The sequence below is a fragment of the Pholcus phalangioides genome, unplaced genomic scaffold (assembly GCF_987345545.1).
Source record: "Pholcus phalangioides strain wild (caught in Gottingen) unplaced genomic scaffold, Ppha-v1.0 ptg000042l_1, whole genome shotgun sequence".
Taxonomy (NCBI): domain Eukaryota; kingdom Metazoa; phylum Arthropoda; class Arachnida; order Araneae; family Pholcidae; genus Pholcus; species Pholcus phalangioides.
The window spans coordinates 20,222,158-20,240,174 of NW_028301628.1; the positions used below are offsets into that span (position 1 = coordinate 20,222,158).

General features: G+C 37.5%; 1 protein-coding gene across 1 annotated transcript; it reads right to left on the minus strand.

Annotated features, from left to right (window-relative positions):
• Positions 1 to 9,604: 9,604 nt before the first annotated feature.
• LOC149064618 (uncharacterized) lies at positions 9,605 to 14,252 on the minus strand. Its single transcript, XM_089255197.1, has one exon. The coding sequence runs from the start codon at positions 14,228 to 14,230 to the stop codon at positions 9,698 to 9,700; it is 4,533 nt and encodes a 1,510-aa protein (XP_089111323.1). The 5' UTR covers positions 14,231 to 14,252; the 3' UTR covers positions 9,605 to 9,697.
• Between the last annotated feature and the right edge of the window lie 3,765 nt (positions 14,253 to 18,017).

Sequence of the window (18,017 nt, forward strand, 5' to 3'; positions counted from 1 at the left end):
CAAGTCATATTGATGGGGCGTTCAGAAGTATGAGGGGGGCGTTTCGTGTTCAAGTCATATTAGCCCGGTTTGCATGTTCAATATTGCGGTATCACCGTGAGTTCCGGCACTGGCTTGATGACTGTTTTCCCTCATAGGGAAAGAAGAGTAAAGAAAGAGGAGGCAAAATACTGTATTTACATATCCTCTTGGGGATTTTCGCGGTGCATACCTATTTCTCATAATCCTTTGCGATTTTTCGCTATTGCGGGATAAGGAAAAAGAGTTGCCAGTTTTCACACAAGGCCGCAACTAAGGGGGTGCAGGCGGGTCTGGTGTCCCGGGTGCCGAACTAGAGGGGGTGCAAATTTCACTCTTTAACCTCTCCTTCAACATTATGAGAGGGTGCCAAAATGCGTGCTTACCCCGGCTGACCAAGCATCTAGTTGCGGCCCTGTAAATAATCTTCGAAAATTTATTTCATTGTAGTCATATACTAGGGAAACAACGTAACTGCACCCACAATGAGAAGCGAACAACATCTAGACGCGTTTCGGAACTGTATAAAAATCCTTCTTCAGTAGCAAAAAAAAAAAAAATTAAAAGATGGATATTTAGGATAAACACATCATTTCGACTCTGTCTTGAACAGCGAGAAATTCCCGCTATAAGGAGTATTTATCTTTTCATTTTTCTTTGCTACTGAAGAAGGAACTTCATACAGTTCCGACACGCGTCTAGCTGTTGTTCGCTTCTCATTGTGGGTATAGTTACGTTGTTTCCCTCTGTCTCTATTTACTGTAGTACTTCGAAAGAATTCAGTTATTGTAAGTAACATCAGAATATACAGGGTGTCCTGTAAGTGCTAATACCGCCTTTATCTCATCGACCGTCCATTGTAGAGGAACGATTCTAATTCGAAAAATGCTCGAAAGGTGTTCAGAAATTACCCTGTACCAGTTTTGAGAGTTAAATACAGTGTGTCCTAAAATAAAAAATCAAAATTTTCATACTATCCCCCGTTCTCTAACTTCCAATTAGAAAGTTGTTTCCCTGTCTCTTCTGATGCCAAAAATACACATTTTCTAAGTACAATATTCGCAGAGATATTCGAAAAAAAAGGAGGAAACTTTGCAAAGAACAGCGTTAAATGCGGGAAAAGCTGAAAAACTGATCAAAACATCGTAAGAGTGTTTGAGCTTTAAGAAACAGTAATGTTATGTGTCAATCTTAGCTTCGTGTTTTGAGTAATTCTTTTCTTGATTTTAATTTTATGAAATACGATTCTAAATTACGAAGTTTTTAACTTTTGATTTCCCTATAGGGAAATTTTACAGAAGAAGAGAGTGGGGTCATGTTCACTCAAGTTTCAGTTGTACGATTTTTGCATTTATATGACGCTTTGATCCTCTGTTTCGACGGCGTGATTGAAACCTCCTTTATACGGCGGGTCGTATAAATGAGGTTATGTTGTATGGGACCTGAGCCCCCAACATTTTCAATAACTTTACGCCTATGGCCGTGTGTAACTAGGGTTTTTGCCGTTCCCACAACTTCAAAATTCGACAATTTTATAACGGTGTTCTTTGTTCCCAACTTGAAACTGCCGCCCGGGCAGTCACCTCCACCCGCCCCGTCTAGCTTCGACCCTGTAATTTCATTCTAGTGTGTAGATAATCAGAAGAATCTCCGTTTTTTTCCCTCCCGATCGGAATTATTTCATGTCCTTGAGAGGGAAACTTTCGAGAGCCGCTGAATAGTCGTTATGCCAAATGGAAATGAAGGGGAGAGGACGATTTGAAGGACTTGAAACGACCGAATTGACGCTGACGATGATTGGCTAATACTTCTTCTAAATTATTATCGTCATGAAAAGATGCCAACTCGACTTTCCAACTAATGCCACTTTTGATTTGAAAGGAACCAAAAGTAAAAAATAAACCTCCTTCTCTTATTGGCGTTAATAAATCTGGGGTCTTTCTCATCGGAAGCCAACCTATTAGAAAAGTTCCCAGTGAAAGGTATTAGGCTCGCTAACGTAACCATTCGTAAAAATCGATCATTGCATCTCGAAAAATTATCGATGCATCTCGAGCATAGACGTTTAGAATAAACATTAAATGATGTTAAGCGCTGAAATATTAATTGGGTTTTTTCTTCCCCATTGAAGAATAACCTCTCATAAACGTGTTATTTATTCAAATACACGCGTGAGCCACTTGTTCCTACTACTAAACTACTCACGTACCTCGAGAATATTTCTCTGAAAAAAAAAAAACATCACTCGTCAGTACACTAAAACTCAGCGTGATTGGATTTGAAAAGCACCTCTTAGAGATAGAAAGACCTGCTCGTGACGTCAGTAAGTAGTCCCTTTTCCCTCAGAATATTCGGGGAAAAAATTCCCTACTCATGCCAGTATCCAGACCAGAATTAAATTTTTGAGCCGAATTCTAGCCCGGAAGGGCCAACTGTCGGCATAAAAACTGGCCATGAAGGCCTATGAAGAAAAAAAAGCGGTAATGTTTGTGGATAGTAGAATGAGCGCGTGTATGTATTGTGAATGTTAAAAGAATTGGTCAAATTTGGTTAAAAGAGTCATAGTCTGGCAATTTAACAGGCAAATGCCACCACAATCCAAAGGTACAGGTCTCACAACAAGCAGTCAGTAATATCTATTTGAAGTGGAAAAGGGGGAAAAAACATCGTGTGTGTGTGTGTGTGTGTGTCGTGACGCGAAAAATCCCCAGCAGTAGCATCAAAAATACAATGTAAGTAAAAAGTTCTGTTTCAACTCAGTGCATCAAAAATAAAGGGGGATTAAGTTATCAATAAAATGTATATACGTGCAAATTCAATAAAAAACACATTCTTTCTTCTCTCTCCCTTTTCTCTTTTTTTCCCCCTTCGACACATGTAATAAAATATGTGTTATGAGTATTTCGAAGTTCAATATAAATATTCATTTAGAAAAAACGTTCAAGTGAATAGATGCGAATAAATGCGAACAATATGAATAAATACTGATAAATGCGAGTAATATGAAGATACTTATGAATGAATGCAAAATAGAGTGCATATGTACATGAGATTTGTGTATAAAAGAAGTATTTTTTAAATTTTCCCATGTTAGGTGCCCAATTTGTTTGGGTCTTCTATATTTTCTCAAGTAGTTAACATCATAGTCAACATAGTTTCTCTTAAATGATCAAATTGTGAGTTAATCATGCGATTGTGCAAATTGATCATTGTTCAATTTCTTTACATATGTGAAGATGTGAGGTAAATCCTAGTCTTGTCTGATGTTTATTCTACGCTCAAATCAAGGGGCTCTGATTAATTTTCTAAGTATTTCATTCCGGGTAGTCTGTAATTTTTTTGTGTTCATTTTGCAAGTCTGTGCCCAAGCTGGCGAGGCATATAGCAAAGTAGGTCTTATTATTGATTTAAAAAGAATGATTTTGTTTTTTAAGGAGAGTTTTGCCTGTGGAAATGTGATACGATTGAGCATTCCCATAATTCTATTAGACTTGTTTATTACATGGTCAATATGTGTTGAAAATGACAGATTTTTGTTGAGTATGCAGCCCAAGTATTTTTTTTGTCTAACAGGGTTTAATAATTTAGTGCCAATGTGTAGACGCCTATCAGGAATTTTACGTCTTTTAGTAAACCATAGAAATTTGCATTTATCGTTGTTCAGTTAAATGGCGGACTGATCACACCAATATTCTATTTCATCTATAGTTTCCTGTAAGTCGTCAAATGCCTGATTTGCGTCTCTGCTGCTGTTGCGCAAGACAGCACAATCATCAGCAAATAAAGATAATATTCCATTTTGGGGGCAAGGCATATCGTTAATACATAGCAGAAACAATTGTGGCCCGAACACAGTGCCCTGAGACACTGAAGCATGTACATGTTTTATTGAAAGATCATGTATTTTGAACTTCAAAGGTTCGACCTAAAAGATAGTGGTAGAAAAATATGATCATATGAGGAGGCATGTTCATACCAATGAGTTTTGAAAGCAGTGTAGCATAGTCACATCGATCGAAAGCTTTAACAATATCTAGAAAAGATGCTGCTACAAAGTCAGAATTATTGAAGGCGTCACTTATGAACTCAGATACTCTAACTATCTGAGTCACACAAGAGTGCTCTGGTCTGAACCCGTGTTGTTCATGTCTAATTATGTCATTTTCATTAATAAATCGAGTAAGTCTGTTAGCAACAATTTTTTCAAAGATATTACTCCAGTTACTCAACAAACTTATCGGTCTGAAGTTACGTGCAAAAAGTGTATCAGTTCCAACTTTATGAATTGTTTTAATTACAGAATGCTTCCACATGGTTTCGGAAAATAGTTCAATGTTAAGGCACTGTTAAAAATTGAAGCGATGTGAGATATTATATTTTCAGGAAGGCACCTCAGGGCCATATTGCTGATTTCATCAGCACCTGATGCTTTTTTGACATCCAAGGAGTCAATGATTGCACGAATTTCATCATTTGTAGTGATGTCCATATCATTTGTAGAATTAATGGAATGAACATGAATAAACTGTGCAACTTTCCTACGAAGTCGTATTTTAGTGTTATTAGGTTGATTTCTGTTTGGAGTAAATTGACTTTCGTTAGTAGTTGCAAAAGCTTCAGCAATTTCCTGGTCTGTATAAACAATAGTGTTATCTGTTTTTCTAATTTTGTTAATTCGTGTGGTCTTGGGCTTACAAATTCACTAAGCTTTCTACAAGTTACCATTTTCTGCAGTAGCATTCCCCACAAAATCAGAAAAACGATGATTAATGTGGGATGCAACTTCTTTTTTAATCTATTTTTGGAGTCTATTTAAAATTGTTCTGTCCAGAGCACCTCTGTATCTCTGCCAGTTTTTCCTGTCTCTGTTTTTATGTCTAATTTTATCCAATATTTCTTTGGGTAAGCCAAATTGATTTTCTGTTTTTATTTTTTGTGCAGAAGAAGCCTTTATTGTGTCCCTAATGAGATTTGACAGATTGTCAACCGCTTGATCAATGTTGTCACTGGACGGATTTTCAATATAAGTGAGAGATGTTAAAGTTAGTATATATGTGTATATATTCCAATCAACATGTTAATCAATCATGTCCTGGGTATGAGAAAATCAATATTGAAAAATAGTGGATTGTGAGGAGAGTTCAGTAAAACCTTATTATGCATTTGAATGTCACACAAAAAATTTTTAGCCAGACCAAAGTCTATGACATCAGGAGACCCTCTGTTTTGAGCAGGAAAATGGGTTGGTTGAGGTGAAGAAATTACCTGCAAAAAGTTGTCAATACAGTATTTGCTAAGGAGTCTACCATTCTTATTTGTTGGAGAAGAAAAGAGAAGACTTACAATTACAGTTGCCTGCCACAAGTACAGGTGCTCTGGTGTTGAAAATTTCATTTAGTAAGTTAAAGTCCAGACTATTGTTTGGCGGTTTATAAATTACGCAAAAGTTCATTGATACTCTATTGATAAAAATTGAAACTGCAACAACCTCAATATCGTAGGAATCAGATAGTATAAGCTGTTGGTATGGAATACAGTTTTTAATGAAGAAACAGACTCCTCCTCCTCGATTATGCAATCGATCCTGACGGACACATTGATAACCATTAACATTAAAATTTGTGCTTGGGAGGAACCAATTTTCATTGATAAGAGCAATATCAACTTGTTGATCAAAAAGTGTTTGTGAAAATAATTGTTTAGAGCCTCTAAGGCTATTTGCATTCCAGGCCATTATAATAAGCGGCCGGGGAGGTGCATCAATTAATTGAGCTATTGTTAGGCGATATAAGTATATTAATCAAAACTGTGATAATCTGTTGAATTTTATTTTAAGATCAATGTTGGCTTCTTCCAACAATTTCCGAAAATTTGCAATTAATTCTTCAGTGTCAGTGCAATTTTTTGTGTCATCAACAGTGATAGATTGGTCACCATGTAATTTTATAGCCCGTGAAATAGCTTTTTGATTAGAAAAGTCCATTTTCCCTTATTTGAGGTATGATAGTTATCATCATTGGCCAACTCAACATCACTCATGCCCAATTCCTCAGTATGTATGATAAGTTGACTTAACACTGTGCTATACAACTTCTGATGCAATTCTCGATGTACATCATCAATTGATTTATTCACTTTACCTCTACCTAGGGGATGTTGCCCTTTTCTAACAACATTGTGTAATTCTTCCTGTTTTTTTTTAAGTTCAAATGTGCCAGAATCAAGACTTTTGGTTTGTAATTTATTAGTGATAGGAGTAATCTCTGAGAATTATTGTTAGATCTTACAAATAATGAGCTGTGAACTAAATTAAAATTCTCTTCCTCTTTACACGGGAGTGTAGGGAACTCCTCTATCGAAGGAGCCCGAAGTGAAGTTGGTAACTTGGGCTCAAAAATCCTGCCTTTTTTTACCTGGGACCTTTGGTCTTGCACTACAACCAGGAAATGTTGTAGTATGGGGAGCCACCACAAAACAGACACTTCAATTAAGATTTGTCACCTTTATGTACACAATTTCGGGTCTCATGATTACCTGAGCAAAAGGCACACGCAGGTAGGTCCCTACCAAAGTAGCTGCTGTGCCCGTACTTTTGACAGTTCCTACATTACTACGGGGATTGAATCCCCCTATACCTTTCAATACTAATATTGATATCGCCAATGCATGTGAGATTAGCAAAGTGATTGTGTTCAATAAGAACTTCAATCAAAAATAGCGGAAAAAGTCTTCCATTTGAATAATTTTTCATATTACAAACTTTAACTACTGGAATATCTTGTTTCTCAAAATCAGCCTTAATGTCAAGGAGATTGACATTTGCAGGTAACCCTCTAATGACAAACTTTAATGTCCTGTTAGTATTTGTTTGATAGGTGTAATATCTGAATTTTTTATCATCAAATATTTTTGTGACCCTCCTATGATCTTGTTCTGAAAAAACTTGGAAAAGTGATTTTATTATACGTTGGTTTTTGCAGAGGGGGAAATTCACATACAGCTTTGATTTAATTTAAATCAGCAATCCAGTTATTTCCCCATGAAGTCAATATAATTGGTTGGAATGTTTGTTTTTTTTCTTTTTCCTACTCACAACCGTGAATCCATTGTTATCATTAGGCTGGTCAGCCAAATTGCGCGGTACACCATGTGAGTTTTGTTGCGTATTTACTTGTGTGCTCTTGCTCCGAGTTATCATTATTTTGAGCAATATTTTCAGGTGATACTAAACATCGAAGCTTGCTCCAGGAGCCGGAAAAAATGGTAACAATTGTGTTGCGTTTAACCTATTTGCTTAAAAGGGCGAGATATCTCGTCCCTGAGTAAATTGAAGAATCGAATTCAAACTCTCTATCGAGACTCTTCATTGGTAACTCTGTGAGCAAAAATTGTTTTCTCTTTTTTAGCTTAGTATTTTTAACTCTTTCTCACTACGGGTTGACAAGTTAGAAAAAGTATAGATGTACAGTATATGAGTTATGAGGGAAAGAGTGGCTGCGAAGGGGAAACCTATTCTAATCTTTTTTCTTCATTTCATTTTCTGTTAACATTAAAAGGTATACGTATTTACGTATTTTGAAGATTTATTTCTGGTAATTTGGACCTATCTATCCCGAATTCGTTGCCGAAAGTCTGTACGTAAAGGGGTTAAGTAGAAAATACATCTTATTATTATTATTAGTGGAAAATATGTCTTTTTAATTTAAATTAATAACTTTTGATTACGCCCAATCGGTTGTTCAATTCTGTGTTTGAATAATCTGTTTCTAAATCAAGACCATTGAAGACAAAACAAACAATGGTTTGTTTCATTTTATATGTTCGTGTCTCGATTATATGATACTATCATCTCGAGCTTATTTTACTGGAGGGTTGCATCGAGCCGTTGCAAAGGAAATCACGTGACTCGTTGAATAACGCAGTTCCTGCCTGGCGATTTGCCCATTGAAATAAATGTGCAGTTCTTCCGTCTCTAAATATTGCGCTTTCAAGATTAAAGAAAAAGATAGAGAACAACTCATCTGTGTGAAGATAAAAAGATTAAACTATTTATTTCATTAATACTACAATAATTTCTTTCATTAATGCTGAGAAATTTCCTTCATTAATTCTGGAATTTTCTTTCATTTATTAATTATTATTTCCTTTAGTAATTACTATTTCTTTCACCAATTCTGGATTTGTTTCTTTCATTAATGCTGAAATTATTTCTTTTATTAATGCTTGAATTATTTCTTTCATTAATGCTGAAATTATTTCTTTTATTAATGCTTGAATTATTTCTTTCATTAATGCTGAAATTATTTCTTTTATTAATGCTTGAATTATTTCTTTCACTTATTCTGGAATTATATCTCATTAATTCTGGAATTATTCTTTCATTAATTTTGAAATCATCACTTTCATCGACGCTGAAATGATCTCTTTCATTAATTCTAGAATTTCTTTTTCTTTCATTAATTCTAGAATTTCTTTTTCTTTCATTAATTCTAGAATTTCTTTTTCTTTCATTAATTCTAGAATTTCTTTTTCTTTCATTAATTCTAGAATATGTCTTTCACTAATACTGAAATTATCACTTCCGTTGATGCTGAAATTATCACTTCCGTTGATGCTGAAATTATCACTTCCGTTGATGCTGAAATTATCACTTCCGTTGATGCTGAAATTATCACTTCCGTTGATGCTGAAATTATCACTTCCGTTGATGCTAAAATTATCACTTCCTTTGATGCTGAAATTATCACTTCCGTTGATGCTGAAATTATCACTTCTGTCGATGCTAAAATTATCTTTCATTAATTCTAGAATTTTTTTTCGTTAATTTTGGATTTAACTCATGGGCGGAGATACGGGGGGGGGGGGGCATTGCCCCCCAGCGTCAAAGGTGGAGTCGACTGATCTAATGTGTATATGCATATATGAATTGACATCATCATAATCGCGACCCCCAGCAATAATGACCGTGCCCCCCCCCAGACTTCCAAGTGTATTTCCGCCTATGATTTAACTCTTTCCTTAATTCTGTAATTATTGCTTTCATTAATGCTGGAATTATCTCTTTCCTTAATTCTGGAATTACCTTTCATTAATGCTGGAATTATCTCTTTCCTTAATTCTGGAATTACCTTTCATTAATGCTGGAATTATCTCTTTTGATTGATTTTGGAATTATCTCATCGATGCTGAAATTATTTCTTTCGTTTATTGTTTTAAACTCTTATTTTTGTCATTAGAAAATAACGGAGATTGCGCCGATATTCAACGAGTCACGTGATCTTCCGACGCATGATGTCGGCGACACCGTTCTCAGCACTGCCAAGGCGGATACCGTTGACGTCATGCTCCCTCCAGTAATATAAGCTCGATGGATACTATCGTAGAGGTGCATGTTTTTGACAGTTCTGGAGTCTTGGGTATGCAAAAATATATAGACTTATTATACGGGACCTACAATTTAGGAGCTATACGGAACGACATAATTTGAGGACTTATACCGTTTTTGTTTTGGCTGAATCAGTCGCAAGTTATTGACGCTCACTCTGATTTAAGGTGCTTCCATGACTTGTGGTTTTTTTCTTTTTAATTGTTTATTTGTTACACACGGTAAGGACGAGCGTTGGTTACAATGTTGCGATGAGAACCAGGATTAATTATTATTATCGGAGATCAAAGGCGTTTATCCGAAATGGATGAAAGAGTTCATGGGTACTTCTTTCTTCTGAGCCATTCTCTCGCGTTCCGAGAGGGCGAAGTTCGAAGCTGAATTCGATAAAACGGGTGATTTTTCGAAATTAGAAGCAGCTAGATCATGGTTATTGGCACGGTAGGACAAAGAACCGGAATTCCTCCATCTTTGCGGCAGTATTTCTAGCCACTTGGTGACTCTGGGTTTGCTGCGTAGAGATAACACCGGGTCCGTCCGAAAGAGCTTCATTCTTCGGTCTTCCGATGCTCGCTTCAAAGAGACTTTGGAACTCACGTCCGACGTCGGAGGTTGGCTTCTAAACCTGGATTCCGTGAAATAGTTGTGAATTTTTGTTTTGTGCAGTGTCCTTTCTCCCTTGATATAGTCTGAATCGGGGTCGAACTTATCTGCTTCGGACAATTTGGCGGCCAGCTCATTCCCCCCGTTTTCAAGACTGTTCGAAGAAACGCTGGGCTGACCATGAAGACTAGGCATCTTGGAAAGTCTGTCGTTGGTTCGGTATAGAACGTAATAGATTGCGTTATCAGTGCCTCCGTTATCAGTGGAACCAAAGAAATTTGTCTTCGTAGACGCTGGTGATGGTTTCGTTTTAACTAGCTTGCTCCACTGTTTTCCGAGTTCAAAGATTGCCAAGAACGGAGCATCTTTGAAAGTATAAATTCCATTTTCCTCTTCCGCAGGATATCTAAAGTCAGATGGGAAAATTGCAACTTCCGATGGAATAGTAGATTCTGTTGTTTCCATGATTGGGGAATAAAGTCTCGCGAACGGTTGCTTCAGGACTTTTCTTCTTTTAAATTCCAAGTCGTTGACTGTACCTGGAAAAAAACGGGTCTCTGTGTCTGCTTTAAACTTTGGCTCATTTTCGAAGTCGAAGAACGTATTTTGGAACCGCCCATCATCATTTTCATGAGGCAAGACGAAACGCTTACTCAGTTTCTTCCACTTATCACATAGTACAGAACCGTGCAAGGCCACGCAGGGAACATTTTTCTCAGACTGATTGTCAAGTATTTCGTTCAGAACGTCTAGCTTGCGTTTTCTCTTTGGTGTTTCCGTCGATTCTGAAGCGGTGCATTCCACGCAGGTCCTTTCGTTACCGTTATCTGTTGGGTCAGGTCTGACCTCGAATTGAGAAGCATCATTTGTTATGTATTTATGAGGAGAGATGTCTTCGTACCCTTTTGCTAACCGATATTTTGCATTCCTTATTGTCGAAAGAGGAAATCGTGACTCTTTTCCGAAAGACTGAAATAATAAAAGATTATCCTTTGACCCGGTCGTATGAGAAGGCCGGAATTCTTCGGGCGTATCCGCAGTTACGTATCCGTTTGCGTTAGGGTCGTTTCCTAAATCATCACTTACTTGTTTAATACTTTCATCACGGATGTCCACATTTTTCTTAAGAGCGTTTGGACTCAAATCGTTAGAGATGTTCTCGTCTGTTCTTAGAAATAGTCGCCAAGGAATTTCTCTCTTTTTACGATTTTTCTTCGCTTCATTACCTTTTGAAACGTTTGTTTTTTTCGTGAGGGGCGATGTGCGATTATTTGACATATTTCGAGCGAATAATCTGCTAACATTCATTGACTTATCGTTCAAGTCTGAAGAAAATAAACGAGATCTCTCGGTCGTTTCTTTGAGGTGTTTAAAATTTTCTTCGGAACCATTTTTATTTTCGGAGGCAATTTCTTCGCGCATATTCGTTCTGATGCTAGAAATCGGCTGCGCTTTCTGATCTTCGGAAGAGTTCTGTCGTTTTTTTGTGTTTTGATTTTTTAAACTCTCCAGCATTTCTGGAAAGTATTGACTCATCGACGACGTATCTTTGCCGTCGCTATCAGGATTATCAATTAAAATTAATGCAGTCGATTCTTTATTTCCACACCGAGTTTTTGACATATTAGAACGTGTGACGTTTGAAACTTCCGAACAATTATTCGAAGTCGAAATTTTTGTTGCAGACTTTTCCGCTAGTGCTGCATGACGAAACATTTTTGCTGAACTCGGTCGTTCTTCAGATTGTAAGAATGAATTAATTAGTCCCGAATCTATTAGAGGATCTGGAAATTTATTCAGAGTTTTGAATGCGTTCACCTGTCTAATACTGCGCTTACCAAAAGGAAGATAGGCATGCATATCATATCGCTTCTTCCGTGATGACAAAATGTCATCGGTACCTTTTCTAAATGGCATTGTGTATTTCGGATCAAAATCCGCTTTATGCGATGGCGCATGAACGATATCATTTAAATCCCTTTTTTCACTGAATGAAATATAAGAATTCCCGTCTATGCTAGCTTTCTTCCCAAACGGCATGTAAGAATGGTTATCTAAGGCAGATCTTTTACCAGAAGGCATGTAGGAATGTTCATCTACGCCTGATTTCTTTCCGAATGGAATATAAGAATATTCGTTGATATCATCTTTCTTTCCAAACGACATATAAGAATGCTCTTTTACTTCAGCCTTTTTTCCGAAAGGCATATAGGAATGTTCGTCAACGCCAGCTCTCTTGCCAAATGGCATGTAATGATGTTCGTCAATTCTTGCTTTCTTTCCGAAGGGCATGTAGGAATTTTCTTCTAAGGCAGATCTTTTTCCGAAAGGAATATAGGAGTGCTCATCAATAAGATTTTTCTTGCCAAATGGCATGTGAGAATGTTCTTTTATTCTATCTTTTTTTCCAAATGGAATATAGGAGTGTTTATCTATTAAACTTTTCTTTCCAAATGGCATGTAATAATTTTTCTCAACACCAGATTTTTTCCCAAAAAGTATATGAAAATATTCTTTTACTCCAGCCTTCTCTCCGAAAGGCATGTAGGAATGTTCATCCATTCCACTTTTTCTTCCAAATGGCATATAGGAATGTACGTCTGCGCCAGCTTTCTTTCCAAAAGGCATATAAGAATGTTCATTCATGCTGGCCTTCTTTCCGAATGGCATATAAGAATGTTCGTCCATACTGGCTTTATTCCCGGATGGTATATAAGAATGTTCATCCATGCCAGCTTTCTTTCCGAATGGCATATAAGAATGCTCGTCCATGGCAGCTCTCTTTCCAAACGGCATATAAGAATGTTCATCCATGCCGGCTTTCTTTCCGAATGGCATATAAGAATGTTCGTCCATGCCGGCTTTTTTCCCGAATGGCATATAAGAATGTTCATCCATGCCAGCTCTCTTTCCAAAAGGCATATAAGAATGTTCGTCCATGCCGGCTCTCTTTCCGAATGGCATATAAGAATGTTCATCCATGCCGGCTTTCTTTCCGAATGGCATATAAGAATGCTCGTCCATGGCAGCTCTCTTTCCAAACGGCATATAAGAATGTTCATCCATGCCGGCTTTCTTTCCGAATGGCATATAAGAATGTTCATCCATGCCGGCTTTCTTTCCGAATGGTATATAAGAATGTTCGTCCATGCCGGCTTTCTTTCCGAATGGCATATAAGAATGCTCGTCCATGGCAGCTCTCTTTCCAAACGGCATATAAGAATGTTCGTCCATGCCGGCTTTCTTTCCGAATTTCATATAAGAATGTTCGTCCATGCTGACTTTTTTTCCGAATGGTATATAAGAATGTTCATCGATGCCGGCTTTCTTTCCGAATGGCATATAAGAATGTTCATCCATGCCAGCTCTCTTTCCAAAAGGCATATAAGAATGTTCATCCATGCCAGCTTTCTTTCCGAATGGCATATAAGAATGTTCGTCCATGCCGGCTTTCTTTCCGAATGGCATATAAGAATGTTCGTCCATGCTGGCTTTTTTTCCGAATGGTATATAAGAATGTTCATCCATGCCGGCTATCTTTCCGAATGGCATATAAGAATACTCGTCCATGGTAGCTCTCTTTCCAAACGGCATATAAGAATGTTCATCCATGCCAGCTCTCTTTCCAAAAGGGATATAAGAATGTTCGTCCATGCTGGCTTTTTTTCCGAATGGCATGTAAGAATGTTCGTCCATGCCGGCTTTCTTTCCAAACGGCATATAAGAATGTTCATCCATGCCAGCTCTCTTTCCAAAAGGAATATAAGAATGTTCGTCCATGCCAGCTCTCTTTCCAAAAGGAATATAAGAATGTTCGTCCATGCCGGCTTTCTTTCCAAATGGCATATGAGAATGTTCGTCCATGCCGGCTTTCTTTCCGAATGGGATATAAGAATGTTCATCCATGCCGGCTTTCTTTCCGAATGGCATATAAGAATGTTCGTCCATGCCGGCTCTCTTTCCGAATGGCATATAAGAATGTTCATCCATGCCGGCTCTCTTTCCGAATGGCATATAAGAATGTTCATCCATGCCGGCTCTCTTTCCGAATGGCATATAAGAATGTTCATCCATGCCAGCTCTCTTTCCGAATGGCATATAAGAATGTTCATCCATGCCGGCTTTCTTTCCGAATGGCATATAAGAATGTTCGTCCATGCCGGCTCTCTTTCCGAATGGCATATAAGAATGTTCATCCATGCCAGCTCTCTTTCCGAATGGCATATAAGAATGTTCATCTATACCAGCTTTCTTTCCGAATGGCATATAAGAATGTTCGTCCATGCCGGCTCTCTTTCCGAATGGCATATAAGAATGTTCATCCATGCCAGCTCTCTTTCCGAATGGCATATAAGAATGTTCATCCATGCCAGCTTTCTTTCCGAATGGCATATAAGAATGTTCGTCTATACCAGCTTTCTTTCCGAATGGCATATAAGAATGTTCGTCTATACCAGCTTTCTTTCCGAATGGCATATAAGAATGTTCGTCTATACCAGCTTTCTTTCCAAATGGGATATAAGAGTGTTTATCTACACCTGATTTTTTTCCGAAAGGCATGTAAAAGTGTTTGTCTATGCCAGCTTTCTTTCCGAAAGAAACATCGGTATATTTCTCTACGGTAGCTTTCTTTTCGAATGGTATGTAACTTTTAGCATTTTTTTGTCCAAGGAATTCATAGCTTCGTGGTTCGACGTCTATTAATTTCTTTGAGGACTGGAACTCGCGATTTTGTGAATTGTTAGATTCTTCATTATTTGGGGAAAATGGACGTGATGAATAAATGATGTTCACACCATCATTCCGTTCGTTAGGAGATAAGCTTGTCTTTAAAGTTCCCTTTTTCGCGTTCGTGAATTCACCGACTTGTGGTAACAAAGAAACGTTGGTGTTAAGTTCCCCAACGTCTGAGTTTTCAGAGATAACGTTAAGGAAAGGCTGAAATATTTTGGCTGCATTTTCACGGTCGTCAGATGTACGTTCACTTTGTTTTTCATCATTTTCTGCATTCTGATCAAAATTAATATCCTCTATGATCATACTACCATACTGAGACTTGTACGGTTTTGATGAATCCCTGCTCTCCCGAATTTGTGCATCGTTTTTGTCGAACGAATCGGAATTTTTCAGGCTTCTTTTTTTTCTGCATTCTGGAGTACCGTCTTTGTTGCCTATGCACTCGGAAGTTTTGATTTCGGGATAGATTTTACGCAAGTTTTCGAGCAAAATACCTGAAAAGAAAACACTAGAAGTTAATACATGTATTTTAGAACAGTTTTAAATTCTGACAACTTGATGGAAAAATTGTAAATCTACTCAAAACAAGAATTTAGTTAATTTGTGAGCGATGCTTGAAATAACACTCTAGGGTAATACATATACTTATAAGTGACTTCGCATCAATAAAAGACAATATTGCGGCCACTCAAAGGAGTGTTTTTATTTATTTATTTGGACGTTAAACTAACTAAATCAGTAAACTTAGCGAGGCTGATAAGTTGTGAGGAAGCTGCTCTAGACTACTACTTCACCAACTCTGGCCATATCGCTATATTGCAATTTACTGCCATTAGTGAGATGAGTGAAGGCGCTGTCTATCGGTCTATTTTATCTATATCCTCCGTTGGGTTCGAACCCAGGACCCTGACAACAACCTTCACGATGGTAGACGAGCATCTTACCACCATGCCACTCGGGCACTGGCTGCTCTAGACTGACTCGTATATTAAACGTCTTGAAGCCATGAAAAGATTACCTCAACTGGAACCGTCAATCGAAGCATCTTTAAAAAGTGTATGTCTACATATATTCACGTTCTAATATATTCACGTCACAGTGCCGAACGAGTCCAGTTCGGGCAACAGAAAAATTTTATGCTTTGAGAATTGATTATATTTGTGACAAAAAAGTGTTTTCTTTTCCATGAAGTCCGAATTGAGTTCGTTTATCTTTTTTATTGATATAATGCACAACAAACAAACAAAGAAAAAAAATATTTCCATTTTTGGGTGCATTTTTTTAAAAATAAATTACTCTTTCAAGGGGTTAAATTGAATAGAGGTACACCGTATTATCCCAGTTTACCGCCGGCATGTTAAATAGATGTTTTTCAGACACGCAATCAAAGTTTGAAAGGGGGAAAAAAAAGAAAACCCGGTTGAAATAGACTATAATCTACGTTGTCTCTTCTACTCCAGTGGCTCCCAAACTTTTTAGGTTGCGGAGCAGTTTTTTGGCGAAATGTCCAACGAGGAGCATTAATGTTCACCTAGCACTTATACGACCTAAACATACTTAATAAGCAATTTTATAAGCAATACTTAGTACAGATGATCTTTTAACGCAGGTGTGGGCACATAGGTGCCTAACCAAGGGTCTGAGGCCATTTCAGCCTCCCCCATTAAATTTTGTGAGGGGGGCTGAGCCCTCCAATAATTCACGAATATACAACCGATGCACGGGGACGCCTTTGAATTTCGTACTTATGAGACGTTCGGCCACCTACTCTGCCCTTCCGATCCCTAATTCTTTCTTTACGCTCTTGTTTTCAAATTAAAAACGAAACCGAAACACCTTAAATAAAAATTATCTAATCTGTGTCTTAATGGACCCAGTATGTCCTCTGCCCGCCCGGAAGCCGATGAGGCTACCAAGACGACCTTGCTTATCTCGTAACTTTCCTTCAATGTGCTTTCGTTTGAGTAAAACTATATAAAAAAAGGTTTATATTAAAAAGTAGCGATAATTTCACCCCATTTTAATGAAAATTTAGAGACATTGAAACTTTTACACGTTTTCCAATCAACAAGATGTCAATGAGTAAAAATTTGTGCTATTTGTTTTATACTAAAATACTTCGTAACTTTCTTCAATAAGGAAATTATTCATCGTGATATCGATAATTAAATGCATTCATTTATACCGCTTTTTACGCGAAAAATATCTAAATCTTACAAGTTAGGTGTCAGGTTATCTAAAAGAAATTCCACACAGGAATTTTTTTTTCGAACACCGTCAAAGACGATGAAATCTTGATTCATGGCATACGATCGATTTGATTCAAAAAATCGTAACTTGGGACTACTATCGGAATTTAGATATGTACAGTCTTCTATCACAGCGATCAGATCTCAAAACAAAAATTGTAACAATAAATAAATAAAGTAAAACTGAAGCAAAACGTTTGTCATTTTATTTCGAAATTCTCGAGCAGCACCTGCAATCCCTCAACAGGATAAAGTTCCCTTACCTGAGAATGTTATTGAGAGGTTTGCTGGTCAATGCGTTCAATAAATTTCTGCAGCAACGATAAAAGTCAGGTTTCTGTTACGTATTTTCTGCCTACAATGCCGTAGAACTTAATATTTTGGAGAAATCCACAGGGACCTTTATGGTAAGTATGATTTCCAAATGCACCAATAGCGGATAATGGAATGGTTGACACTCTGAACAGCCTTTCAGCTGAAGAGCTTCAGAATTCTTTTAGGAAGTGGTCTGGAAAATTGTAAGTAAAAATGCAGTGAGGTCATTGATGACATATGGTGCAGGGCCGTTTTAACGCGTTGGCCCAACCCAGGAAAAAAAACCTCCCCGGAATTTTTCACCCGTTGATTGGATAAATGCGGTTTAGTGCAAAAACGAAACCTCCGATATTTGCTCCGATATATTTTATTATATTAAATATATAACATCATTTTGTTTTCGTCGATTCAAAAAGATGGTTCCCAGCTATAACCTGGAGTAAATGTGGCGTTTTCAAGTTTGGAAAAACGGTTTATTTATTTTCCAACCTCTTCACGGAGCACCAAGAAATCTTTGGCGGAGAACAGTTTGGGAACCCGGTTCTAATCGATCGTCGAATCAGAAGCATTGTCAATGCACGCGTCAAACATTTTGTCTGAAATCTCCCGGCCTTCAAAGATTTTTGTAAATAAGATTGAAAAAACACCTGCAGTTTTTCAAAATAATCGTCGATTGACAATACGTTAGAGGGGTGGTCGACGTAGGCGTA